The sequence below is a fragment of the Lingula anatina genome, chromosome 1 (genome assembly GCF_051362555.1).
Source record: "Lingula anatina isolate TDL-2025a chromosome 1, LinAna3.0, whole genome shotgun sequence".
Taxonomy (NCBI): domain Eukaryota; kingdom Metazoa; phylum Brachiopoda; class Lingulata; order Lingulida; family Lingulidae; genus Lingula; species Lingula anatina.
The window spans coordinates 24082438-24109674 of NC_141767.1; the positions used below are offsets into that span (position 1 = coordinate 24082438).

Sequence of the window (27237 nt, forward strand, 5' to 3'; positions counted from 1 at the left end):
AACTTTTCTACATGTTTTGAAATTTTATTTACACATTATAAGTACACATTTGCCCTCCTCTGAAAGTATATTAGCTTGGTAAACATTTGATAAGTTTGAAATTGAACCTCCCTCTTTAGAGTAGGGGAAAGGGACATTTTGTCCATTTGATTCATTTTTTTCTTCATTCCCAAAAGGCCGTAATGAACTCATCGCAAGATACATGAAATTAAGAACTGGTAAAAACCGAACAAGGAAACAAGTGTCCAGTCATATTCAAGTCCTCGCTAGGAGAAAATCCAAAGAAATTCAAGCACAGCTCAAAGTAAGTTTATTGTAAAATATCTTTCTTTCTCTTCACTTTAAAGGACGAAATGAACTGATTGCTCGATACATCCAGTTAAGAACTGGTAAAACACGGACAAGAAAACAGGTGTCCAGTCATATGCAAGTCCTGGCTAGGAGAAAATCCAAAGAAATTCAAGCACAGTTAAAAGTAAGTTGTTAAAATTTATTTCGGTCAAAATGAAGGGAGCCCATTTGGGTGATACTAAGAACAATATATTAAAATTCCTTTGCGATCAAAATTTTGTTTTGGCATGCCTCTTAATTTTGTGTGCATTTTTGTATCCACTGACATCTGAATACAGTACATTACCTTTTATTAATTGACAAACTAAGTTGGGTTAACACTTACTGTATTAACATTGCCCTATCTTTGAAGCATGTATGCATTTTGTATGTTTGTGATATGTTTGAAAAGCAGTTAAAGCAGCTTCCTTACAGTTTTGTGAAGCAATCTATCCGGTGCCAACCAGTGAGGGAAGTGTCTTGCAGTCAACTGAGTAGTCTGTTGACATTTTTCAGGACCAAGCATCTAAAGACAAAGCTTTACAAAGTTTAGCCTCCATGAGCTCCGCCCAGATAGTGTCCGCTAGTGCCATCCACAACAAGGCTCTTACTCAGGGGATCGGCGGGATCCCAGCCCCCATGCCACCCACCATGCAGCCACCTTATGCAAGGCCTCCAGTAAGTAATATTGGTTCATTCATTTCAAACTGTCCCATTGCAGGATCCAACATTACGAGACCGAGCTCTACAGAATATGGCCTCTCTCTCTTCCTCTGAAATTCTGTCTGCCAGCAATACCCGCAATAATCAGGCTTTACTTCATGGGTTGTCTGGACTTCCTGTAGGGGGTCCTCGGGCGGCACCTATGCTCTACTCCAGGGCGGCTGTAAGTAGGGTTGATTTCTTGCATGCAAAACGGACTGCGAGGTCCAAAATCTCTTGCATGGCAATTCATCCGAGATGTGTAGGAGTTTGTGACTATTTTATGACGCTGCATGCTTTGTTTCTTGCCCCCATCTCTTTCCCCATTTAGACTTTCACTCTCTGTGTTTTTATTTGACTTTATTCAGCTTTTATAGTGAATCATTTCAAAGATGAAACCTATGAATCCTGCATTATACAGTTTATAATTTTTTCATACCATAGTTATTTATATTTTGAAATGAATACAAATTGGTCCTTATTTTTTATCGTCCTTTGTATTTGGTTTAGTTAACATTGTCTGATATTATTTGATCTTGCTGTTTTCAGTTTTGGCAACCAGGTCTTCCCCAGGGCGAGTAAGTATTATGTTTTCTTTAATCATGACTTTTAGTTGTTACTTTTAGTAAGCTCACATGTGTGGGGTTTCCTTGTAGGTTGAAGTTGGCTAGTGCATTGCACCAATTTGATATGCCAGAGTGATTTTACGAGTGTTAAATTTCTTAATAGACCTGTTAAGAGTCACAGTAGTGTTTTTTCTATTCATCAGTTCAGCTTAATGTGTCTACTTAGATATTGAGGAATAATTTAGACATAATGCATGAGCACTGTTCCCCGATATAACCACTAGGTTTTTTAATTTCAAAAAGGAAAAAATTGAACAATTCTTTCATACATGATATTACCATTATGCCCCTAGAGACTTATTAGAGATTTATTCCTGTAGCTAATAATCTGCATCTTTGATCTAGAATCCATTCATTACCACTGTGAATGAAAAGAATTTATTCCAATTTATCTCCCTTTATTATTAGTAATGATACAGTAGTTTGCAATGCCTTGATTACTGCTACAGTATTATAAGAGCATTTTGTGGATAGCTAACTGAGTGAAATAATTGATGGAATCTAATAGGAGTTTTAGTGTTGGCTTTCAAATCACTATAAAGATGATATAAAGAGCATACATGGCTTTTCGTCAATTAAGATCTTGTACGAAATACAAAGTTCAGTAGTATTTGAGCTTTATTGAAAATCTGTGTTGAAAGTTTCGCTTGAAGTAAAGTCATTAAAACATAATTTTTCCACAACTGACCTCTGATAATTTCAAGTTACATAAAATAACCCTATGTGGACACGGCTTTAGTGTACATTTTATGTTGCAGTGTGAAGCCGTACCCAGCAGGCTATGGCTCCATGGATACCAAGCCCCCTGTGTCCATGCCCAGTGAGTCCTCAGCGCCAGCATGGCAAGGGCGATCAATAGCAGGTCCCAAACTACGATTAGTGGAATTTTCTGCCTTCTTGGAAAACCAACGAGATCCTGAACAGGTGGGGATAAGATGTGGTGGTGGTTTTAAATGACATGATGATTGTTTTTCCATATGAAAGTTTATAGAATGTGATTTGTTCATATTGGTTTTTTTTTTGTCAGTTCTTACTAATTAACCAGTGTGTTTGGTTATAATGAAGGAAGTCATACTAGCAAAAAAAAAAGGAAAAAAATATGGCTGTTTAGTAGCTTTTTTGTTTCAGCAACAACCAAGAAAGTTTGAAATACGTAACTGATATAGGACTACACATGAAATGATATAATTTATTGTTTCTAATAAATTCACTTCTTTTATTCATTCCAGTACCATAAACACATATTTGTACACATGGGCTCTAATTCCAGTTACACAGATCCATTACTAGAGGTGAGAACAGTACTTATGTATAGATCCTGAATTAAATATCATTCTGTGGTACAGTATGCTTTCAACATGGTGCCTACCTGAATGATCTTTTGTAATGCTAATTACAGCTGATGTGCTAACAAGCAAGTTTATAATGCTGTATAAATGCTACATTTAATGTAATAAATCAGACACAGTGGTCTGTGGCATGTAAGTTTGTGAAGTTAGATTGAGCTGAGTAAATTTCACCTGGTAAGGAGTTGATTATATCTTCACTGTGTTATTGCTGTACTATGAAAATGAAGGAGTGGGGTTTATACAAGGCTATGTTTGTTTGGCAAGATAGGCATGGCTTGATTTCCTGAATTATCTGTAAATGGAAAACTGAAGTTGTTTTTGAGGATGTGTATGTTTTTAGCATTGTCAAATTTTGTGACTTGTCCAAAATTAGAGGGAGAAAAATCCTTCCTGGTGGTCAAAGTTATGATATAGTTTGTAATTTGGTTAGTTAATATGCAATGCCCCAGGCCTTGTGGTTTTCTTCATTTTCTCTTAAGTTTGCCATACTTAAACAGATGGCAGGATTTTAGTTTTTGCTGTGTATTAAATGTCTGGTTGCCCATTATGCAATTGATGTAAGGCTTGTTAGCAGTTTTTGCCTCTTAGGAAAATTAGTTGCTGGACCGAAAGTCCAGCCATCTTGAAAAGTAGCTGGACTGAATATCTGCCGGGTGGGAAAACTTCTCAGCCCGTTCTGAAAGTTGTCAGCCCTCGGCAGACAGTCCAGCCTTAATTTCTTACACTGCTTGTTAGTATTTGTTCTGGTGTCAGATATTCATTTTTCTCTTGAAATGATAGATGTCTAACTTGTGAGTAAGAAGCAGTCATATAATGGATGCAATGCAATATAGTGGTTATATGACATCATTTCTTGGGTAAGCTGCTGGTACATGTAACTTAACAAGCTAATCACGTCTACATGTCTAGTGCTCATTGTTTTATTCTTAGTCCTTTTATTTAACACTGAAATTTTGCTTATTTTATGTATATCCTTTGTGTTTTATTGAACGTTTGAACATGTAGAGCATATTATGAGATTCCAAACAGAGATTTGTTGACAGCTTGGCAAAGAAGATCTTAGTATATGTCTTTTGGAAAAAAAAATGGTTAAAATTATTTAAATTTACAGAAGTGGGGAAAAAAGCTTTTGTTTGCAACAGGAAAAGCTTGATACCCTTCTGGCCGAAACCAAACCTTTCAAGCTTTGTTTAATCAAAAACCATTGGGGGAACCAAGTTAAGTTCCTGGCATAGTCTGCTGTGCACAGCTGATGCCTGAGATTCCTGATAGATGAACACTAGGCAATGTAATGCCTTCGGAATATCTGTGCAGACTCTGAGTGGCATAGCTGCCATGGTTCCCAGGTCCTTTTGTTCACTGTGATGGATGGAAGCAGATGTGGAGACAGGAGAGCTAGAATTAATGGGTTCCTTTTACTGAGACTCTCTCTTTCTCTCTCTTTTTAAGCGGTTCCTTTTCTTGTTTGTCTGAGTTCACTGGGAAAAGTGTGTAGTACAGCAACCAATCTGGGTTTCTCACACTTCAATATAAATACAAGGAACCAACTAACTCTAGGTGTTCTCCCTAGATAAGCTTTAATGCAGGTGTATTCATTCACCTGTGCAGGGCCCCTTTGGTTTACCTTTCATCTTGGATGAAAAGCTTAATTGCATGCTGTCAGCTCATAAAAGGCACCTTGACCTCAGGTTTATGTGAAGTGACCAGTTAGCTGAACAAGAGGGTCAGTTATTCTAGGCAGCACAAACTGCAGCTTCTGTGTGTAGTCTAATATGTATTTCATTGAAATGTGCACTGGGTTACCGCAACATGATAATGCGTGATTTGCTGAAAGTTATTACATTTAATGATGGGTTTGTTGAGTATGGCTACACCTGTGACATTAATGTTTTATATTTCATTTTGTTGAAATGGTTTATTGTATTGTGGAAGACTACTGAGAATGTGGAGTCTGTTTAGTTTTAATTGAACAACTAAAAACAAAGTCTCAATTACAAGACAGGATATGATTTTAACAGCTGTTAACCAAGTGGTGGTTAATGTATTTTTCATGCAGGAGCTCCACCTAGTGAGATGTACTTCAGTTGAGTTACTTACATGATTTGATAAACGCTTTATATCTGATGGATGTTTCATCAAATAAAAATCCTGTCTTTTAATAGTGTCTGGATAATATTTGCAATCCTGTAAATTATTTAAGAGAAAATTTCACAGCAGAATGATATTAAGTCACTAAAATATGTTAGAGTTTATCAAAGTGAAGAGTTGTTTACAAAATGGATCAAACATAGTGCATGTGGTTAATTCCAGAAAATGGTGGTTTTTAACAAATAGATGCATCAGAATTGAAATTTGTAAAATATTATTTTTCCAGGCAGTGGATATTCGACAGATTTATGACAAATTTCCAGAAAAGAAAGGTGGTTTGAAAGAATTATATGACAAAGGTCCACAAACAGCATTTTTCCTCGTCAAATTTTGGGTAAGTTTTTCTTTGATCTTTTAGCTTACAGTTGATTTTTGTCAATTTGATAAGGTGCTTTGAAGGTTTAGCTAAGGAAAAGTATTTTCTTTATTGAAGAAGTCCTTTGAACTATTGTCAGTTGCCTAATCAATTCTCATTCTGATATCCCTAAATGGAAGATACAAATGTATTTTGTATTTCAGGCTGATCTCAATACGAATGTCCAAGACGAGTCAGGTGCTTTTTATGGAGTCACAAGCCAGTGAGTACAGCAGTTACAAATAAAAGTCATTAATAGAAGTCGTAAAATACCTTAAGGTTAAATGTTGATGTGTGATGTGTAACTTGGTTAATGGTTCTGCTGGAAAAGCAGATCTGCCTTAAGATTTCTCTCATCCAGACGTCTGTTGTTTCAGATATGAAAGTAGTGAAAGCATGACAATCACATGTTCAACCAAAGTATGCTCATTTGGAAAACAGGTGGTGGAAAAATTAGAGGTAAGCTTGCTATTTAAAAAAATACTAATTAGTGTCAAATTAGTATGGCAGATATTTCCTATGATGAAGATTTTAGTTTATCATTCAACATAGAAATAGAGTAATTTGGATTGATTAATATTTCAATTTATTAAATTTTTTAGCATATTTTGTTTAAAAGAAGATATTTTTAATGTATGTCAATTAAATTCAGGTTTTCTATGAAAAAAGTTTTCATTGTTCCGAAGATTAGATGTTTAAACAGTAAATCCTGACTTGGAGATTAAACAACAAGAGCCGTACACCTTTTTAATCCATGTCTATACTGAATGATAATTATACACCTTTGCAACTTTGAATGGGACACCTTAGAAACAAAAAAAAAAAAAAAACACTTTAGACTCCTTTTAGCAGACAATCGACATTCCACTTGCATTGGTCAATGTTTAAAGACATGACCACACTGTCAGGCTAAGACAGGCAAAGCTAAGACACTCAAGTGGAAGGGTGGTAAAGCCGTGAAGTGCAAGAAGCTATTTTCACTGGGACCCAAAGCCCCGCCTACCACCACCACCACTGGGGCCAAGGTCTCCAACTTCCTAGGGTTACTACAATACCCTATTTTTTTAAGTGTGTCCATTGGGCACGAAATCATTCAAAATCATCAAGGTACATAGATGTTGGATGGAAATGTAGTGTACGTCTTTTTATTCTTTAAGTCAAGAATAACTTTGTATAATTTCAGTCAGTGTATTAGAGAAGATTACTGAATCAAACAATGAAATGTTGTGTCGTAATCTTTTTCAGACTGAATATCCCAGGTTTGAAAATGGACGTTTTGTGTACAACATAAATCGGTCACCAATGTGCGAATATATGATCAACTTCATCCACAAGCTCAAGCATCTTCCAGAGAAATACATGATGAACAGTGTGCTGGAAAACTTCACTATTTTACAGGTTGGTTTATATTTTGAAATGGTGAATTCATGTATAATGACAGCAAAATCCAAAGCACATTGGTGTTAATTCCTAGATATAAATAGATATTTAAAAAGCTAAAATCATGAAGCCTTAAAGTAAAGATATTTGCATGTTTCTCTTGTAAATAAAACTGCATTGCTAGGTTTTCGAAGTGGTTTACTTATGTTTATTTAAATCATTTTTATTCAAACCCAGGCTGTTACCTATCCTTTAAGAAAAAAAACAACAACTGGTTTTCTTTTGACAGGTTGTGAGTAACAGAGACACCCAAGAAACCTTACTGTGCATATCATACGTGTTTGAGGTGTCAACGAGTGAACACGGGGCACAGCATCACATCTACCGCCTTGTTAAGGACTAGTTCACTGCCAGGCCCATCTTCCCGATTTGCCATTGACTGAACCACATATATGCAGGGCATAGTGTGTGAGGGAGAAAAAAAAGGTGCACATACTGCTGCCACTGATTCATGTAAATGGCACAGGAAATAAAAACAGCTAGAAGGAAAAAAATAGAAATGATTTCTCAGGCTGCTTTTTTTGCCAGTGTTAAGGTGAAACAGTAGGTAGAAATTTGCTGCAATATTTACAGGTAAATAATATTGAAGCTGCTAAGAACTACTGTGTGTGCTACAGACAGATCTCAACTGCTGGTTCTATTTATTTGTTGAGCTCACACACCTGTTTTGTTTTTTTTTTTTTTTTTTTTTTTCGTTAAGATCTGCAGATATAGGGTAAAAACTGAAACCAAATCCTATTGACTGCTATGTTAATGTATTTGACACATGAGCCAGGAACTGTTTTACCCCTGATGTGCTGAAAGTACAAAGTAGTAGAGCCTTGATAAAGAATATGCAAGTTACTTTGCACAAAGCTTTGTTGATGTTGTGAGAGATGTATTTTTGAAAACTTCTTACAGATTGGTCGTGTTGTTGACCATTTTCATGCATTTGGCTGAATTTTTGTATAGTTTTTATACACCCATTTCTCTTAGTCCGAGTATAGAAATCTCCACAGATATAGATGATTAAGAATTGTATTTGCTAAATCTAATACCATTTCATGCTAATTATACTTGTAAAAAGTATGGATTTTTTGTGACATTTTAGTCTTAGATTTGTCTGGTTTCATAAATATTCTAAAATATCGAGATATATATAGGAATGAAGGAATATACTTACTCCAGGTCTATCAGAGTGGCCAATAGTAGGTTCAAATATATAGATATTTACCCTGCTGATGATAAGAAATATGACATTGTTACTAATTGGACATCTTTAACTTCAGGTTGTGTAAGCTGTGAAATGATGCACAGCATACAATATACAATGAACTTTGTATGTGTGTAAGTCGGTGCCTTGTTTATATTATTCTTCTAACCAGTCGGGTTGAAGAAAGATTAGTATATGCAGTGCAGTTTGCACAATATTTTCTACTGGTTCTGGGAGCTGATCTACCCCTCTCTATTATAACTTTTGTGTAAGTACTGCAGCAACAGCAGCATTCCTTTGAAAACGATACTTCTAAACACTGTGCCTGTTTGATGACTTGTTTTTTGTGGTTTATTTTTTAGTTGGGTGAGAAATGATCTTTTAAGTATATGAAGACATCGCTGTACTCTCTTCTGTTCAAGTCCTGTCCATCAAATTGAAAGATCTTTTATTACTAAGAAGACCTATTTTGATAGGGGAAAATCTGCATTTTATACAGCATTGTATATTTTGTAATTATAAGTACAGTATTTTATTAACTATTGTTTGTATATACATATTACACAATGATTGTACATGGCTTTTATAATATTTTATTTAGGCCCACCTATGCTTGATTTAAATATAGTGGTAATTTTATCTAGAAGTTGTGCTGTAAAACTGCATGTTGTCCCAAATTAAAAGCAATACATGGTTCTGGCTGGTCTGGGAGATTGTAACGCTATGCAAACCACAAAGTCTGGGTTAATACGAGCTACTGCCTTACAGCTGTCTTACTCTCTCTATGCATTGGTTGTCATAGCAACTTTTTTTAGTTGAAACTTCTGGCATCTTTTAATTTCACTGCAAATCTATATAAATACAATCGTCCAAGCCAACTAAGGTACCACTTATATAGACAGTTTGCTGATTATTATATTTTATCTCGGATTAGTAGACTAGTAATGAATGTATAGATTTTAATAGGGATTATCATGGTCCAGAAATGCCATTTGTGATTTTAAGAATATTGCGTTGTACTTATTTACCGATGATTTATGCAATAATTTTTTAAAGAAAAAAGGTGCTTTGCTGTACGAATAGATTGAAAGCAAATGTTATGCAATGAAAACTGTCACAATGATTATGAGCTTACTGCAGCGAACAAAAATCCTCAATGCCCGTTTTTCCACAAGCTGGTTCTTTGGATACTTTTTAACTTTGTGCAGCTTTGGGGGATTTCAAGACTTAACACCCCAACTGAATTGCTGGGCACAGCTGCACTGAAAATATACGTCATATAATCGCAACGTAAAGAGGTGAGCGTGTGCTCACACAAGTGTCCGTCTGTTCTGGACTATGTGATGAAGTTTGGAGTCCCACATTATTGGCGAATCGGTTTGATATTATTGGGGTTAAGCGCTTCTTTGCGATTAGACCATGGTGTAAAACTTTGAGAATGAATACTTTGTGCGTATGTCTGATTGAGGATTTAGCACGTTAGCACATATTAACTGTTGATGAGAACATTGTCAAATTAGCAGATGAAACTGAATAAAGCTTAATTTATCATTTGTTTGGAGTCCCTAAAAACGGATCACCGGAAGATGCAAATTGAAGAATGAAAAATTACATCGTATACTAAATACTACCGCATGAATGGTAGAAGTTAAAACGCTCTCGCTTTCGCTCTCTCTCTCTCTCTTCTCTCACACACACACACACAAACCTCACAGAACTTATTGTCGCCATTGTCCTGTAATGATGCGTAGTGTTTAAGTAAAAAACATTCATTTTAGAAAAGAAGCCTTTCTAAAGTAGCTGGGTAGTGACGTATACTCTAATCAAACCGTTTCCTTCAGTCCGTGTCAAAGCTGTTATTCCTCCATTTCGTCATCCTCCACCAGTACCACTACTCGTAATCGCACTGTTGCTAAATTCAATCTCTTTTTATTTACTAAAGAATAAAAAGTCGACCTTTGTTAGTATGTAATTTTGCTTTCAAAGAAAATTTGTATTTACATCAGTCTATATTTCATAGCTGCGATAAAAGTAATTGCGGCTGATGACTAAAATGTGTCATTATTATCGAGACATCATACGATTAATATTGATCTGATTAATGGTACTATCGACGCACAACAGTATAGATTACCCTGTCAGCCAAACGTACCCCGGATTACAAAGATAACCCTCTTGCTCCGCCATGTAATCGTCATATCAAGAAGCCATTAAACACCTCTGTAATCAATGCTAGATACCATCCCTGAAATAGGTCATGATGGCACTCAAATGAGGGCGTGGACGTATAAGTTTCACATTCTGAGAGGCTTCCTGACTTTTTGGTTAGTGCGGAGCTATTCTGTTTATAATCGAATAAGTGCATAATTTGGTTGAATGAAAATACGCGTCGGAAAACTGACCTAGGACCAGAAATGTGAAGACATCACAGTGTGAAGTCATCAAACAATCATTAATAAGTCTTCTATTTCGAATGTTAATAAATTTCGACTCTAGAATTCATCTCGAAGCGTCACTAGATGGGTGATTTTCGATTACTTTTCAATAAGATGCCTTTATGCTGGGCAAGGGTGGACATCAATAGCACCTGCTGCCATTACATCGTTTCTTCGAAATTGTTGTAGATGATATGTTGAACAGTACACATCCATGCTGTCTGTGTGTGACAATATTATATTTGAAAATGGTCTTAGTTTTAATTGTCTTATCAACAACTTTACCGGGATGGAATTCAAGACTTGAAAATCATCCAATCCTGCAAAAAAAGGTAATAATGTTAATTACGTTTGTTTGAATTAAAAGAAAAGAATATATACATGGGCAAAAAAATAGTCCAATGTCAAATGATTACATAATTATTTCTCTGCTTCTGCCTCAAACAATAACCTCGCGCCCCTCTCTCACGAAAAGAACAGTAACCTATCCAAACATATCATTCTCAGATTGCTTGCTTGTGTTAGGTGTGCGCTTAATAAACACAATATTAGTTGCACCACAGTCGCCGTCTAGCACATTGTTTGCTGCATTCTTGGGGGGATTAACCGTCTGAGCGGCATCGTCGAAGATTATAACATGTAACTTATTTGTTTTAACGTGTTCTTAGCGCCTTAAGGTTAATCGCTTGTTTCCCCAGACAAGCTTGACCACCCAGGTGAGTATGAAGACACTGGGATGATTGCACTGTCGAACAGATGGCACTGGTTGGGGGCTTTCATTGTGTGAGAAAAATTACGTCCGTCTAGCACCGAAAGTCCCATTATCATGCTGATATTGTTTTAACCCCTCTATTGTTTTTGTTTTTATTTTTATTTTTGTTTTTGTCTAATCACCAAGCCACTTATTTTATTATTGGTGTGAATCCATCTTTCTACCCTCTACCAGGGCGACAGATATTATAGGCACATTTGCCACCAGTCACAGATCTTTAGAAGATTGACCATATTTAGCCAGAGACATCTGTGAATATCTTGTGAAAAATTAATCAGTGGACCCGATAGAGGGTACCATCTTTCCACCGTCAATTACATTTTAACTCGCCTATTGTTTTGAGCAGACAGTTGGTTATGTTTTTGTCCATTTGTTTTCTCTCTTTGTATTCACTTGTTTTAAGCCATGGATTTGTCTGTTCAAAATTTGAAAATAAGCAATACATGTTGTTGGGTACCCCTTAGGCTGTATTCCCAGAGCTTTTAGGGGGTAATTAACTTTCATGTCCGCTCGGCTGACAGCTATTTAGCGTGAACCCCCAGGAAGTTAGGTCGATCCAAAGTAGATCGATCTAATCTCTGGAAATGGGGTCTTATTGTAGTGCTTTTGTAAAACCCAATGAAGAGGAACTGAGAATTTGAATATCCCAGTTTTCTTGAAAACTAAAAATATGCAGTATCCCCGCATGGGATTCAGTGCATGCGAACGATTATAATAATCAATCCACGGATGGAATTTTACACCAATATTTACAAGATTATTTCACAGTTTACTCCCAAGTTGAGCTGGCTTATCCTCAGAACTCCTGAATACAAATTTTTACATCTGGAAACGGAACGTAGGGATTGCAATTAACGTCACACATTCTAAGTAACCGTGAGAAAGACTTATTAGCTAAACAAATATGTACAGCGTCATATTGTCAATAGAAGCCCCAGTGAGAGTTAAGACGGAGAAAATAGAAAAGCGGGAATTCAAAAAAGAAATTGGAGAATAAGCACATCATTATTTCACCATTGGAATTAGGTATATTACGGTATGTTGCACTTTTTCAAAATGATATCTTGCCATAACAGCGTGTCCGGCTTGCTTACGAAAAAGCCAGAAGTGCTTCTTATAGGCCTAATCAGCACAACACACAATCTCTAATCTAGGTTCCATTTTGCACGTTCTTGATTTTGTATATATTTATTCTTAACACATATATGAATAGGCCAAACTTCGTGGTGTTAAGTTCTTCGAGTCGATGAATCAATACTGCGATATTGAAACACTAATGGTCCTCAAGTTGAAGTGTTTTCGTTATAATTTTGCAATCTAATCCAATCTTATCTGGTCTAAGTCCTATTTTGCACTTCTTAATTTTGTATATATGTATTCTTTACACATATATGTGTAGGTTCAATCTTATGGTGTTAAGTTCTACGATCCGATGAATAAATATTGCGAAATTGAAACACGAGCTGCCCCGAGGTGTTTTCGTTTTAAGCTTGGTAATTGCTCCTTAAAAGATAATAGAACTCTTAGCGAATCTTAACACTGTGTGAGTGGATACGCATTTTTTTTCCTATTTCTTTTTTAATCAATGAAAATAAAGACAGGTAGGATAGTTTGCACATGTCCTTGCTGTAATCAGGATATGAGGTTGTCTATATGTATGTGGAAGTGTTTGGCAAATTTTGAGCTTGTTTTACGCCATTTTACATTATAGCATCTCTACTCATTAATCATTTTCTTTCCTCAAAAATGAAATTCCAATAAGTTTCCAAAAACTACCCCCTGGGCAAAATCGCTTTGTAAGTAGATTTTTAGTTTTAAAGGCTTAAATCAAATTCGAATTCCAGCTTGTTTGTACCAATTTAATTATTCAGATGATGAGATTTTTTTATACAAAATTTAAAGTACATAACCATATCTAAAGAACAGAATCTTTGATACAAAATAACATGAATGTGTGGAAAAGATAGAGAATCTTCCACAACGATAACATGGTGACATTGAAATTGCAGTAGTTGTGAAAACAATTGTGTTTTCTACTGTGGTCTCTGGTATAGTCTTGTTACCCACATCTGCTGTGCATGCTTTCCGTTTCCCTCGCAGACTATACGCGTAAGATCATCTTGCGGGTGTTTATTTTTCTGCCTTTTCATTATGAATACCCAGGCTTATTTTAAAGTGGTTGAATTTAGGGCCACTGATAGACATAACATTAAAAGAAGGGATGAGTTATCCAACATTCGAGGCTCCTAAAATTTTATTGTGATTAGACGAACGGGCAGTAGAAGGTGGAAATAGTTGACTGTAGGTCCAACAACGACAGGGAAATGATGCAAATTAAAGATTTGAAGATGGCTCTATCTATATCTTAGTATAGCAAATAGAGCCTAAACAATAAATTTCTAAATATACATATGCACTCTCTTCAAAACAAATGTATCCATTGTACTTTCTCTCGATTGTCCATGGTATCGCTTTGGATCTGTGTATCAGAGAGAGAGAGTGAGATGGCCATGACAGATATTGTAAGCGTGAAGGTCAGTTTAATTAAGCTGAACTTACGATGGGGCGAGTTTGAGACGTGTTTGAGTGCGCTGTTGCATGCAAAATCGCAAAACAGCAGCTCCTGCATGAACGTGCTACTACAGTATCGATCTTGAATTTTTTCAAAGCCATGCATCTTCCGGGTGTCTTTCCAACATCAAATCTTTCAATTAGAACACATTAAATGTCACCCAAAAATTGCGTTTGTAAGAGAAAAACGTATATTTAATGAAGTACGATACTGGTCTTTGTTGAAATGTGTAAAAAGGGATACGCCACGAAAAACGAACACAACCAGGTACATGTAGTAGTACTACTACAGGAGGTGGAAGTGTAAACATCACTTTTGAAACACCCAGTGATATTATATTTGTATATATAAAGCAAACGTTTAAGAGTTATTTACTGTGTAGATTATACATGGTTTGTTGTAGTTTACACCTCTGCAAGGTTTTGTGGATTTAACACCTTCCGGGTTTAGGCCCCAGGTTTATAGTTAACTACCTACCTATTTAACGCATTACTTTGTTTGGACAATTTTTCACACTGCCATTGATACGAAGTTCCGCAACCGGTGGACGGTGAAAGAGTACCGCGGCGGGGTCGAGCGGAACTCGGGGTTAGGTAGAGTTATATTACATAACGTAGCCTGTAATTAAAGGCTAATTACACAATTTTATCTTCCTGGACAGAGACACGTGAACATAATTCACGAGTAAAACAGGTAATGCCTGGGTAATTTTAAATATCTTGAATACAGTGCCGTGATCTTATCAGAGACAATCAACTGACTGCTAGGTCTATTAAGGCAGTCTATACAGAGTGACTTATCCAGGCAGTCTTTCTCTACCAGGCTCTAATGGCCGGCTTTGATAGGGATCACACCGGATAACTCAATCCGTCTCGGGGTAAGGGGTGATTGTCTTTTATCTCACCTCTCGTTTATTCTGTCAATCGTCCCCCGTTTCGTATTCTTCGGATCTAACCGGCTCGAACGCCTTTAATTATCTTATCTCATTGGCGACAGAGATCAGTTTAAATGGACTTAGCTAGCAAGAGGAATGCCTTGATATTTTACGTGGCAGAGAATACATATATTTATCATATCTGTCTCATTAGTAATGTTAATTGTATTCTGTATTGTTAAGTTATTCAATTGCATGATTCACTGCTTTTGTGGCATTGGTATATTCTCAGTAATGCATTTTTGCACGTAGACTTATCGGTTTCCACAGGCTTTTCAAGAAATGTGTCTGTATCAGCATTCCTTTCTCATACTGTAAGGTTAAATACACCGCTCTCTTTCCATGGTATGTTCTTTTTGTTAGTAGACATCGTGTGAACAAAAATTCAATGTAAAGAGGCACATTCAAATTTTTAGAATTTCGCACACTTTTGACAAAAGAGAAAACATCTCATATCGCCACACCCATATTTTTTAATCAAACCGAACTTACAGAGCAACAATATACAAATCTATAAGTTTAGAACAAAATGCTCTTTATCCCAATTATTGGTCTCCCACCAGAGCCGTGAATCTTGTGCTATAAAGTCAAACGAAAAGCCGGGGAAAGGAGGGACGGATCTTTTCTCAGTTTCATCCGTATTGACCCCAGGAAATGTAAAACGTCAGTGTCAATACCTAGCAAGTTTTGTTATATTCCTTGTCTCTCGGGGTATGAGGGTTGAATTTAGGCCTTATTTCCAACAAAAGTGCATTTGCTGTGTAAACACATTTAACGCGTGTGCTTCTGATGAACAAAGATCAGGTCGTTCCTCGACAAATATATTGGCAGCTGGCGCGTGCCCTAAGTACGGTTAAGTGTTTTCCTTTCTTTAACTTGTGTTTGAATTTGAGAAAGTTTAAATCACGTTTCCTAGACAAGAAGGAATTTACAACATGATGAAGATATGAATGGTCATAGTTTTTGGTACATGTGTTGGAACAGTGTTGGAAAGGCTTTGCGTTATTGGCCGTGCTCCGCGGGTCTCTTTGATGGAGTCGGCAGTTTCTATTGATTCCTGTTGATATCAGTTTATTCTGCTCGGCAGATTGACTCTGGCCAATGCCACAAAGGATCACGCTTTCTGTTCTTGGGGCAAGGGCAGATGCAGGCTGAAACTCGCAGTACATTTGGAAAGAGTTTGTATGCGTAAGGCAGTTGAACAAACACTCGCATAACTCCATATGCTCATTACACGTACGGCCGCCCGCTGAATTGAGCAATTGATTACATTGGTTGCATTCAGAACAAAGGCATGTCTCCTTGCAAATAGAGCTTACTTATAATTCCAATCATTTTATTGTAAAGCTGTGTGACCATCTGGCGTGTGCCATGACCACTTAGTTTACATACTAAAGCGCTGCAATTTGCATAGCAAACGCCGTGCCGTTCGCTTCACACTAAAGTATGATTTCGGTCTATCACATGTTGAAAAGGAAACGAAGTGAGTATTTGAGATATGCGCATTTTCTAACAAAAAGCGCGTGTCGCTAATGTGGTGAACGTTTTACACCTTTCTTGATAAGGATTCCATTGTTACAGACTTGCAGTCTCTGAAGTTCGCAGTCTCCTCTTCTTTCCAGTTACAGACACTTTAAACTAATTTGTTGGAAATTGTTAAAATTTTCTCCCAGCATCCAATATATGCTCCGGGTAACTAGGAAATAATTACAGATTATTAAAAGGGTTAATTTTTCTTCGACTTCTGGTGTCACTCTGTCATATAATACTCATATTTACTTCTGCTCTTCATTTCCTTTGATCAATTTTTTTCATATCTCATTGATCCCTTCTTTTGATTTCTTTTTTTCATACTCGGCGAAACTAAAAACTACCGCTTTAGCCTGATTTCACATGTCAAGGAGTTTCAGTTAACTTGCTCATGTGCAACGTTTTATGTCGTTGACACACGAAGGGTACCCTCTACCAGGGCCGCAGATCATATTATGTGCACTTTTCTCTCAGTGTGCAGAAAAGTCCCATCATTTAACTGGAGACATATCTGTAAATATCTAGTGAAAAATAAATCTGTGACCATGGTAGAGGGTACACGAGGAGCAAGGCTGTCTTTGAATATAAAGACCCGTGACACATCACGTACTAAGGACGCAATATAGGTTTTTGATATCCTTATTATTTGGGATTATGATACGCTTATGTTCATTTGCAAACAAAGAAGAAAAGACTCCCACAAGTTACTCACTTACACAATTAAGGCAATTTCGTGTATTGGTTTACACATCGAAAAAAAATGTTAGACAAGGAGACGGGATGGGAAATTATGTCATTACGATTTAGGTTGCAAGTCATATTTCATCCAAACATTTGTTAGAGGACAACTCATATAAAATAGAAAGGGAGAAAAGCTCTCGTTATGTTGCTAACCCAAAAGAAATTTTTCAAATGTCGGTCCAAAAATCCATTGGATCTTTTTTTAGTTACGACAATCTAAAAATGGATGCAACATGCAGTAGGGATAGAAAATAAGAAAATTCAAGACGGAAAAATTTCCATATGACAGTTTTAAAACATGTAGCATTTGTCAAATAAAAGTCGGCATAGTTTGGTTTGTGCAACTTTAGTATGAAACTGATATTTCGTGTTTTATCTAGTTGATATCTGCCTCACTTTAGCCATGCTCTTCGCAAAGAGAAACGTCATTTCAATACGATAATTAATGGATTCATATAAATTACGCCACCTTTGCGTCCCAGTTTTCCCGCCATATAGTTTATTAGACTTCAAAGTATACATAACGTGACCCAAGTTGTTAAACCGGCTCCTTAAAACCAAATAACTCAAAACCTTTTTTGGCATATGTTAACAGTTTTACCACGCAAGGGGGTTGTTTACATCCCAGTTCAAGGCTTTCGTAAATAGACCACGCCCCCAGACCTCGCGAACCAATAGAATCGTGAGAGCGATTTAAACTCTGGTCCTCCTGACAGCTGTCAATTAAGGAGCGTGGGGTTGGTGATTGAAATAGAACACTCGTACTACACTGTACTACATTGCAGCTTGTGGCAGCAAAGGATATGGCTGTGTATTGCAGACGATCATTCAAAATGGATATAACACCAAGCAAATCTGTTAGGCGACGACTAGATTTTGGAGATGAACGCCCAGACGAGGCTCAAGTAATTTTGGAACTCAAAGACCAAGCGAGAATTATAGACGAAGAGAAGAAACGGCTGTGGAATTTTGACTTTGAATTAGAAGAGCCACTGGAAGGAAACTGGCTTTGGGAACGTTGTTGCGTTCCCGTTGAAAGTGCCCAAAATGACTTCGTTGAAAAACAGGAATCTTCACACACGGATAGTGAAAACTCAGACTGTTTAGTAGGATCTACATCTTCGTCTGTATCTAGTACGGCGTTAGACCTATCAGTAGTTCAATGTGTAGATAATTCCTTTTTCAGCCAAGTTAGTGAAAGAACGCCAACAATTTCTTCTAGCCAAAAACCAAGTATACGCCAACAGAAAATTACAGGTGAGACTGTGAAAAAAGTGTGACTTCATGTGATGGAAATGAGTTAAGCCAAATGATACATTTGTTATACAGTTGGGGTTTAAATTATACGAAGATTCGCGTCTTTTACTTGTCTCCAAATTACTTCTTAGATAAATTGTAATTCAACATTTATGATTCAGATATAAATCAAAGTGTAACTGCGTCATTTAGGGTATAACTGTTCGGTACAAAACCATGGATAGTCCACTCGCATGCTTAATATGTTTCGCGAGCCCAGGCAAGTCGCGTAAAGAGGGCCGAGCTCCGTGACCTCGCGTACTACAATCTCCATACATTATCATGTTACTTCAACCTGTCTATCTGAGCCCATTATCTTGAAGCTAGACCCTAGATAAAGATCCAGGGTAGCATTGCGCCGCATTCAAGCAGAGGACACTCTGTTTGTGAATGCGACTTCTATCTGCTTTTGTTCACGCTAGTGACACAGAGCGTTCAACGCTAGCCCCCTTCTCCGCTCTCTGCCTGGACCGATCGGGGATTCGCGTGATGCCGCATATGATTGTCTTTTTAATTTACACCGTTTTCAGTGCCTTTTATTTTTACCGGCTTCGGCATTACTTCAAAGCCATGGGGTTGCTTAAGTTCTTTAATTACTAGATCCAAGCAAAACAGACTCATTTTCTGCTTTATTTATGACTGTTTGCTTAATGCGGTGGAGCTTTGTGAAATACTGTATCATGTTTGAGGTTAAGGGAAAATATTTTTCTTAGAGTTGAATAAATGATGCATGGACAAAAGAGTGCCAAAACAATAAATAATTTGAGGATGAAAGAGATATGTGCAAGTTATGAATAGAAGGTTATAGTACTGCAGTAAATAATAAGTCTTAAAGTTCCTAATGTATATATTCTTTTTTTCAGACATGCTCAAGCTCAAAAAAAGAAAACTGATTTCATCCATGAAACCCCAACAAAGCTCAAGAGACAACAAAAAGCCAAAACTAGAGAAAAATGCCAGTTAGGTATGTGCATATTAATATTTCTACCCTGAGTCACCCACCTTGTCAAAACAGCTCTACCTGCCTGGACACGAAAGTGAAAGGCGTCAAAATCCTTTGTCTAACCACCAAACCACTTATTCTGTATTTGTTTAAACATGAACTATGGAGAGCATGCATATCTATTATTTTGCTAACTGATTATGCTTACTTATATTTGATAAGGATTTATCAGTTTACGATATGACTTCGTTCAAGATAATATAAGAGAAACAAAAACTGTTCTCATTTTATCATAACGCAGCAAGGGAAATGCAATAAGCCATTGTGTTGTGGCAGCTTGTGTAGGTGTAAAAACTGAAGGAAGTCTTCCCTTTAGGTTTCCACCTTAAAAACAGTAGGCAGCTCCCTTATTCAGGTGTCAAATGTGCTAATCACCAATTTAAGGCAGGGAGCATTTTTAGGCAGGTTAATATCATTATTAATTACACCAAAATGGCCTCTAATCTTCGTACATGCTGTTCACGTTTCCTGACCCTAAAAGATTAGTGATTACAGAAAGTAATGGGGTTATGGAATGGGGGTGTTTTAAATTGTTTAAAGTGTCATCCCTGTGTGGGTAATTGAAATAGAAATAAAACCTGGAACCTGGCTTTGAAATTGAAATGTAAACACATCACAGGTACTCTGTGTAATCAAGTGAAATGGTTAAATACACCAGGAGCTGTGCCAAGTAAAATATTATTCCTCTCTTTCATACCAAACAAAGGGTTTCTGAAGCCCGGCTCTTGGCAGCTACAACGTGCATTATTTATTAGCACTTTTGTGATTGCCCATGCTGTAATATTTGTAACTGCATAACACATGAGTAGAAGAATATCTGAATGGAATATTACAGCTCCCATATGTCTCACTCACTTTCACAGCTGGTGCCCACATAAGTTTCAGATCTAAAGCACATTAAAACAAGCACCTGCATTTGCTTAGCTTTCCCTACCACTATAACTGGATTTCTCATTAGTGATGCTGTAAGCTTCATCTGATCATTTTGGAACTGTATAGAATATTGAATGTCCACGAAAGTGCAATGAAAAGTTTGGGACTGGCAAAAAAAAAAGAAAGAAAGAAAAGATTAAGGTAAACAGACCTAGTGGTTGAACATGATTTGGCTGTTATCTGGTTTGGATCAAAAAAGGGTTTATTTGGCTGGAGGTAGTGGCTTCCACCCTGGCTTAAGCATTTAGCATGTAGAGGATGATATGGCTTAACCAATTCCCCAGGTTAAGCCCCACTTTGAAAGGTGGATCAGCTGTCCGGCCGAATTAGAATTTTTCTTTGTCAAGGGGCCTGAGTAGCTCTTTTATGATGGACTCTGTGAGGATTTAGAAAGACTGAGACATCTACTGAGAAAAGCCTCTTAGTTTCTAATGAATAACTTCTATTCCCTTTCCATCTGTCAGATTCAGTCCAGGCATCTTTGTCGAGACACAGATTGTTCACTCTGGCGTCTAGAGAAAACCCCTAAGTAAATTGAATGTAGTCTGCTGAAATGAGATAAAGTCAATAGGCAGACTGTAAATTTGAACAAATAATTATTATTTTATTAGTTGATGATAGCAAGGGTTGCTACATGCTACTTTGGATTGTATTTTCTCTGTATCAAAATACATGCATATTAACTTTAACATACCCCCTCGAAGTTTAATTCAGCTGTGACGTTGCACATCCAGGACAGGTCCAGCAACTTTTAAGATCGTGATGCCAAGGAATTGTGTGCTTTGTGATATTAAACTTGTGACCTATTGACAGGACAAAGGGAAAGAAATCACATTACGTGATGTGTGTATGGTTACCTCACCTGGCATTAGCTCACCTTAGTGTGATCAGAGAGATCAAGAGTTTATGCATATTTTGGTTGAAAGATTTCCTTAGGTGACCCTAGACTTATTCTTCATAATTCGCGGTGAATATGTGTGCTTTTTCAACTGGTGCAGGGGTGAGGGAAAGGTTGCCTGATTTAAAGCATTCAGTAAGCAAACATTGCTCCTTTTGAGCAATGTTTTTGTAGTGAGGTGAATTACCCATCCACAGAGAGTTCATTTAAATAAACTTTTATGTAAATGAAAATAATACAGAGAATTGATGCAAACATGTTTTACTTAAACTATAGAAATGGTTATGTAAGGTTACATAATACTGCTGTCATAGCAAAATTACAAACTTGAATGCCAAAATAAAAACTTTTTTCTCAGAGTACCTGTTTCCTGTTCAAGTTTGTAATTTTACCTAGATCAACATTGGATTTAAAATTATGTTTCAGATTTGATCAGTGGTCTTTTGTTCAATTAAAGTGCTTGGAAGAAATTGTTTAAACCATATTGCCCCCTCTGAGCATCCAACAGTGGAAGTATTGATAAAATAATTACCCCAACCTAGTTTCCTGCGCTTTTTTGGGGAAATAAGTGGAAAAGGGATCAGTTTATTGAAAGAGACAAACCCTCATTGATTGTTGGTACTTATGTTGTTTGTTTTTCTGCTTGGCTGGTTTAGTTGTAAACATCTGTGTGTGCCTACCTTTGGTGAAGTGTGGGGCAGTGGCAGAGGACCCTGGGAACTTGAGGGACAGGCCTCAGGGGCTTAGTACACACCTCTCTGTTTGATCATGTGACTATTTGTTTAGAAAAACTTGTCCTAGAAATAAGTGAATGGGATAAATCTCCAAAAAGGAAACAGAAAAAGAGTCAGGAGAGAAGAAAAGGTCAAGTTGGGGTCATAATTTTGGCAATCATCCACTCTTTTTGAAAGGAAATATTGAAGTCCCCAGATCTCAGTTCATCTAAAGAAAATACAGTGTGAGGTGGATCAATAGAAACCTCGAACAAGGGTGGGGAGGGTTTTTATGTTAAATACTGGATAGTTGGTGGTTTATGTAAACTTAGGAGAACCTTGCAAATATTACCTGCCTATTTTGATCTAGGGACTTTTCCTGATTTCATGTTTTGAGATCTTTTAACAATGCTCTGTGTGCACCTGTGTCCAAAAGAAAGGTCATATAGCAGAGGGTTAGATGAACATTTATCTGGATTGTTCCTTATCATCACGGTGCATAGTATTAGGTGAAATGAGCATACTGAATACTAGGCTATCTAGTCAATTTGATGAGAGCTGTGGAATTCCGATTGTTCTTTGAGTAGGGTTTAGATATGGATTCCAGCCTGTCCTAGCTGGACTAGACGTAGATGTGTGGTTTTGGAGATAATAAGACCGCATTCCTTAAAATATAGTGACCCCCCTAACTCTTGCTAAGGAGGTGATGGTGGCAGTCATTGTTGAAACCACAAAAAGTTTTATGACTCTCATTCTGTCTGGCAATTTTGCAGTGGGGATCATACATTCAAAGCCCAAAAATATTTTTTGAGACTTAATGCAAAATCAAGTGAGATTTTGCAGGTTTTGAGAAGAGTGGAATCAGAAAAAATGACAAACTAGCAAATGTAATTAAAAGCTGGCAGAGTTAATCCACGGACATTTTTTTGGGTTTTTTTTCTCTTAATTTCTGTCATAGTACAGTGTGTTTTGAGTGTCACTGAAGGTTCTCATCTTTTCTAGTTTCTTATGATGTAACACAGTGCCGTCAGCCACATTTTAGGATATCATGGATGGTCCCAATTACCCAGTATTTTCAATATTAAGTGGAAAAAATAACAGAAATATATATTTTTGCATTGTCAAATAAATGTATCTTCCTTGTTGTGGCATATTTATGTGCTGGGGTGCTGATTTGTTTCTTTAAAGAACCTTGTATATCCCCTTTTTAATAAGCCATGGTAAAGAAAAACATACATTTGATTGACAGCCGTCAGCTGGTGTAGAGGTTTTTATATGCAGCCCCTGGATAGCGTCATCTCATCAGCTCAGTGAGCCCAGGGCCGAGGTGGAATAAGAGAAACCATGTGCAAGCCATCAGGCCCTATCAGTTGTGGCATATGACTGGACCAGATTGAATTGCAGAGCTTTGGCTACTGTGTCCACAGCAATCCACCCCTTCACAAATAAATCAGAAATTGGATTTCATACAGCTCAAACTGGGTGAACATAATGAGAGGATGGCTGGACGGCTCTGACCATATATGGTGGGGGCTATTAGTATTTGGAGACAGTGTATCATCTGAGGGTTGAATAATTCACCCTGTACTTTTACTCTCTTGTAACTGGCCTGGTAGGGCATCTAAGGACAAATGTAGCTTTAAATCATTTTAGTAACCTGAGATTTTGCTTAATAAAAAAGAGGGTCATGCATTGTTGAATGCTTTCATGGCTGCTATTTTCTTTTCTACTAATGCAATTTCAGTTAAGAGATGGTCACATGAGTAGCTGGTTTCAGTTATCCACACTGTTAACCCAAGTAAATGGTTGACTATTGCCTCTTTGTAGCTATCAATTGAAAGAAAACCTTCCCTTCTGAGGTTAAGGTCTTTTTCTATGCACTGTCACAGTATCAACATTGAATGGCATGCATCTGAATATATTTGGATTTTTAAGAGAGTATTGATTTCATCTTTGTACCCAAAGAGACACTTTGAACGGAACAGCAGCCACCAAAATCACAATTAATGACATAACTGACAATTATGTTCCCTTTTGTTTTAAATCTGCACCTGGCACGGATGAATAAAAATGTCAATAAACCCATCAGTAACAGTGGGGCATACATGACCAAGTTTCTCAGGAAGTTCTTGTAAATAGGAGGACAATTAATACTGACGCTAGTTAATGTCTTAATGAGTGTTACAACATAGCTGCAAGCTTACACAGCCATGGCTTTGGTAGGGGACTTCTCTATAAAAATGATTTCCGTTAAGTATTAAAAAACAATGAAGGTGCGTGCAAGTTGTGAGGCAGTGCTGCCAGGCTATCTAGAGGTTGATTAGAGTTGACATTTTGGGCTCCTCAGGTTGCCACTTCACTGTAGCTAAGGTTGTATTTTGCTCATTGTTGTTATAATTTTGGACATCACTGAATGAGTGCCCTTCCCAAGGGCTGGAACAGTTGTAGAGTGGAATGTGTCAATATTTAAAGTTGTTGATAAGCACTGATGCCTCTTTGCCATACATAAACTTAAATTGACATTTGAAAGAAAATTCTCTCCTCGAAATTCCTGAAATTTGACAGTTTCAGGATCAGGAGAGCTATTAACTGGAATTACTAATTTTACTTTGAAATATTGTTTATTACATGTTCATTCAACAATAAGCAACAATGGTGTAAACTTCCACTTTTTTCCTCTTTTCCAGACTCCATCCTGTAACCATGGTAATGGAGTTACCCACAATGCACAAGAGCCTGCCAGTGCCAGCAGTAATCCATCAAGTTTGATTGCCTTGGGGCTAGGAGGCAGGAGAACTTTACCTGCTGCATGAAATGCTATCCCACTTCCTACACTCCTTAAAAGGAGTGGTGGAGAGTGGCAGACATTTTGTGAAGGGACCAAGACAAACAGTTCCCACCTGTGATGAAGTGAGGCCCAAGCAAATTAGTTCCATCCCCGATTTGATTAGAAGGGAAGGTAGAGAGAGGAGAACTCTGGCTGCCTGATGTTTTGTGTAGAAACTTGAGCAGGTTCTGCAAGCCAAACATGGCATCAGGTGGACTCAAAAATAGACACAGACAAATTGAGAGTTGGTTTTAATAGACAGCATGAATGAACTTTGAAAATGTTGAACAGCTGTAAAGTGGAGAGATCTCTGATGCATGCTGTTCACTCACCTAGGCTTACTTCATTCAGATTATGTTACTCAAGGCAAAACAACTGCACACTCTCCGAGGCCCTTGGTTTGTGTGGAAAACTTTATCTGCTGTCATCAGTGCAATGGCACGCATTTTTGATCTCATTTTGTATAGTTTATCTTATTATTCTTATTCAGATTATTATTATTATGTAACTGAAGACAAAGCTCTGGAGCAAGGATTGCTGTTAGGGTTGAAAGTGTATTTTTCATTATCGAGTTAATTTATACCTTGAAGTCAAATTGAGTTGAAAAATATCAAAATTCAATTGTGAAATGCCCAGTTGTCCAGCTATCTGGTCAAGAGATAAGATCCACAGTTGAATACTTCATTCACTGTTTAATTAAATTGTCTTGGAGGTTGTAATCATAGAAGGCAGGTAAAATGACCAGATGGTTCTCTTGACCACCAAGTGACACTTGTGGTCAAGTGGGACAGGACACTTGAGAATAGAGAGAAAGAAAGCAATAGGGGTTGGTGCAATGGCCACTATAATACTTGGGCCTGATAAGTGGTAGTTTGTTTGTTAGTTACCAGTTATCCCACCAGTGTGTGGTGGGCTGAAAATCACCTTTTCTAAGATCTCGTAGTTAGTCAAGCTGGATACTTTGTAGCCACATCAAAAAGTGTGGGGCCAGTTGAAGTTGAATGCGCAAACTAATGGTATCTGGAGGTGCAAAGCTGGAGTGCTTTATATTCCAGAGTGGTTTTCTTGTTTAGAGGAGGGAAGAGGCTGGGTTTTTGCTCGGATTTAATACTTTTCAAGCAGGGTCTTTGCATGAAAGCAACATGAAAAGTGGAAATCGGCTTCTTAAACATGACATGTTATTTATGTTGTATATGTGTACATAGAACTTGTAACAAAATGTACTTTATGTTTTTTGTAATATTTATTATCTTTTGGTAAATTTTGTAACAAAAAGTCTATATTTATCAGGTACTGAAATAGTTCACTAAAGGCATTGATCGATTTGACAAAATTAGAAGAAGAATATTAGTTGGATAATGGTTGTGTTATGAAAAAAGTGGATATTTTGTGTGCACTGTTAAAAATGTGCCAATTCGAGTGGGGAAAAGGTTTAGATGTGCAATAGATTGGTTTAAAGAAAATCTGGCAGCAGAAGTGCATTCTGGGATTATAAAAAAAAGTTATGTCAGGGGTTTAATTTGTGGCAATTATTTTTATTTTAAGTAAAACCTGTCAGGGAATTTTTGTTATGGTCAACATATGATAACTCCACTGATATTTATAGCAATTACAACTTGTTATAATTGTATAACCATAACTTACACTGTTTTACCAACTTTATTTTTGTCTTCATTTATTATCTTTAGTTGGGCAAAATCATATTGATCTCAATTTATGATGAAAAATCCCTTCTGCTTTGTGTCAGTGCACTGTATATATTTATTTACATGTACCATATACCAATATGAGTGGTTATTTTCTAACGCCATCATGAACACAATAAAGTAAATGAATATTTAACATGAAAGTCTTGGATATTTATTTGCCTAAATACAAAACACGAGATAAAGATGCGTTCTTCCTCGTAGTTTTGGTTATTAATAAACGCTGCTTATTACATTATCTTCCACCCACAGGCAAATCGCAATTTTATCCGCAGCCCAAAACTTCCTGATGTTTGGTTTAATGATTGGATAGGAAGTCTGCCCTTCGTTCCTAATTTTCAAGATTTAGATACTCCTCTTGTTACGCAACTTAATGCCTTTCAGGCGCAGGCTTCTGTTTCTAACTATAGAAAGATACATGTAGCGAGAGAAATAAGATAATCCACACAGATTCAATACCTAATTACGGAGAATTCTGTTTTGTTGCTCCCTTTGTCATAACTGAAGGTCTTTGTCACATCGGCAAGGTAGTATGGCAAGGGCTTACATTACAATCATGAGCTAGCTGTATGAAAATAAGAATGGAGACCCTGTGCGTATTCAATAAAACAAGGAGCTAAACCGACGACTAGAGCGGCGGTTTCGCGTGTAATAACCGTTCCAAACTTCCTGCTTCATTGATGCTTATTTTGGATTCTGTCCGATGCCTAGGAAACCAGCGTTTCAAAGCAAAAA

At 37.1% G+C, this 27237-nt stretch overlaps 1 protein-coding gene across 7 annotated transcripts in view; it reads left to right on the top strand.

The window, feature by feature from the left end:
* LOC106178428 (transcriptional enhancer factor TEF-1-like) overlaps positions 1–26638 on the top strand; it is a 32893-nt gene extending 6255 nt beyond the window's left edge. For 2 of the 7 annotated variants that reach the window (XM_087002645.1, XM_087002647.1), the window contains exons 3-14: positions 348–475; positions 829–1008; positions 1582–1610; positions 2417–2582; positions 2888–2950; positions 5382–5489; positions 5675–5733; positions 5888–5969; positions 6756–6908; positions 7180–14798; positions 19286–19386; positions 24657–26638. In XM_087002645.1, coding sequence (XP_086858771.1) covers positions 348–475; positions 829–1008; positions 1582–1610; positions 2417–2582; positions 2888–2950; positions 5382–5489; positions 5675–5733; positions 5888–5969; positions 6756–6908; positions 7180–7293 — 1082 coding nt within the window. In that variant the 3' untranslated portion in view covers positions 7294–14798; positions 19286–19386; positions 24657–26638. Of the gene's footprint in view, positions 1–176; positions 305–347; positions 476–828; positions 1009–1051; positions 1217–1581; positions 1611–2416; positions 2583–2887; positions 2951–5381; positions 5490–5674; positions 5734–5887; positions 5970–6755; positions 6909–7179; positions 14799–19285; positions 19387–24656 lie in introns of all 7 variants that reach the window. The other 5 variants (XM_087002646.1, XM_087002651.1, XM_087002649.1 and 2 more) reach the window with 5 other exon arrangements.
* The last annotated feature ends 599 nt before the right edge of the window (positions 26639–27237 follow it).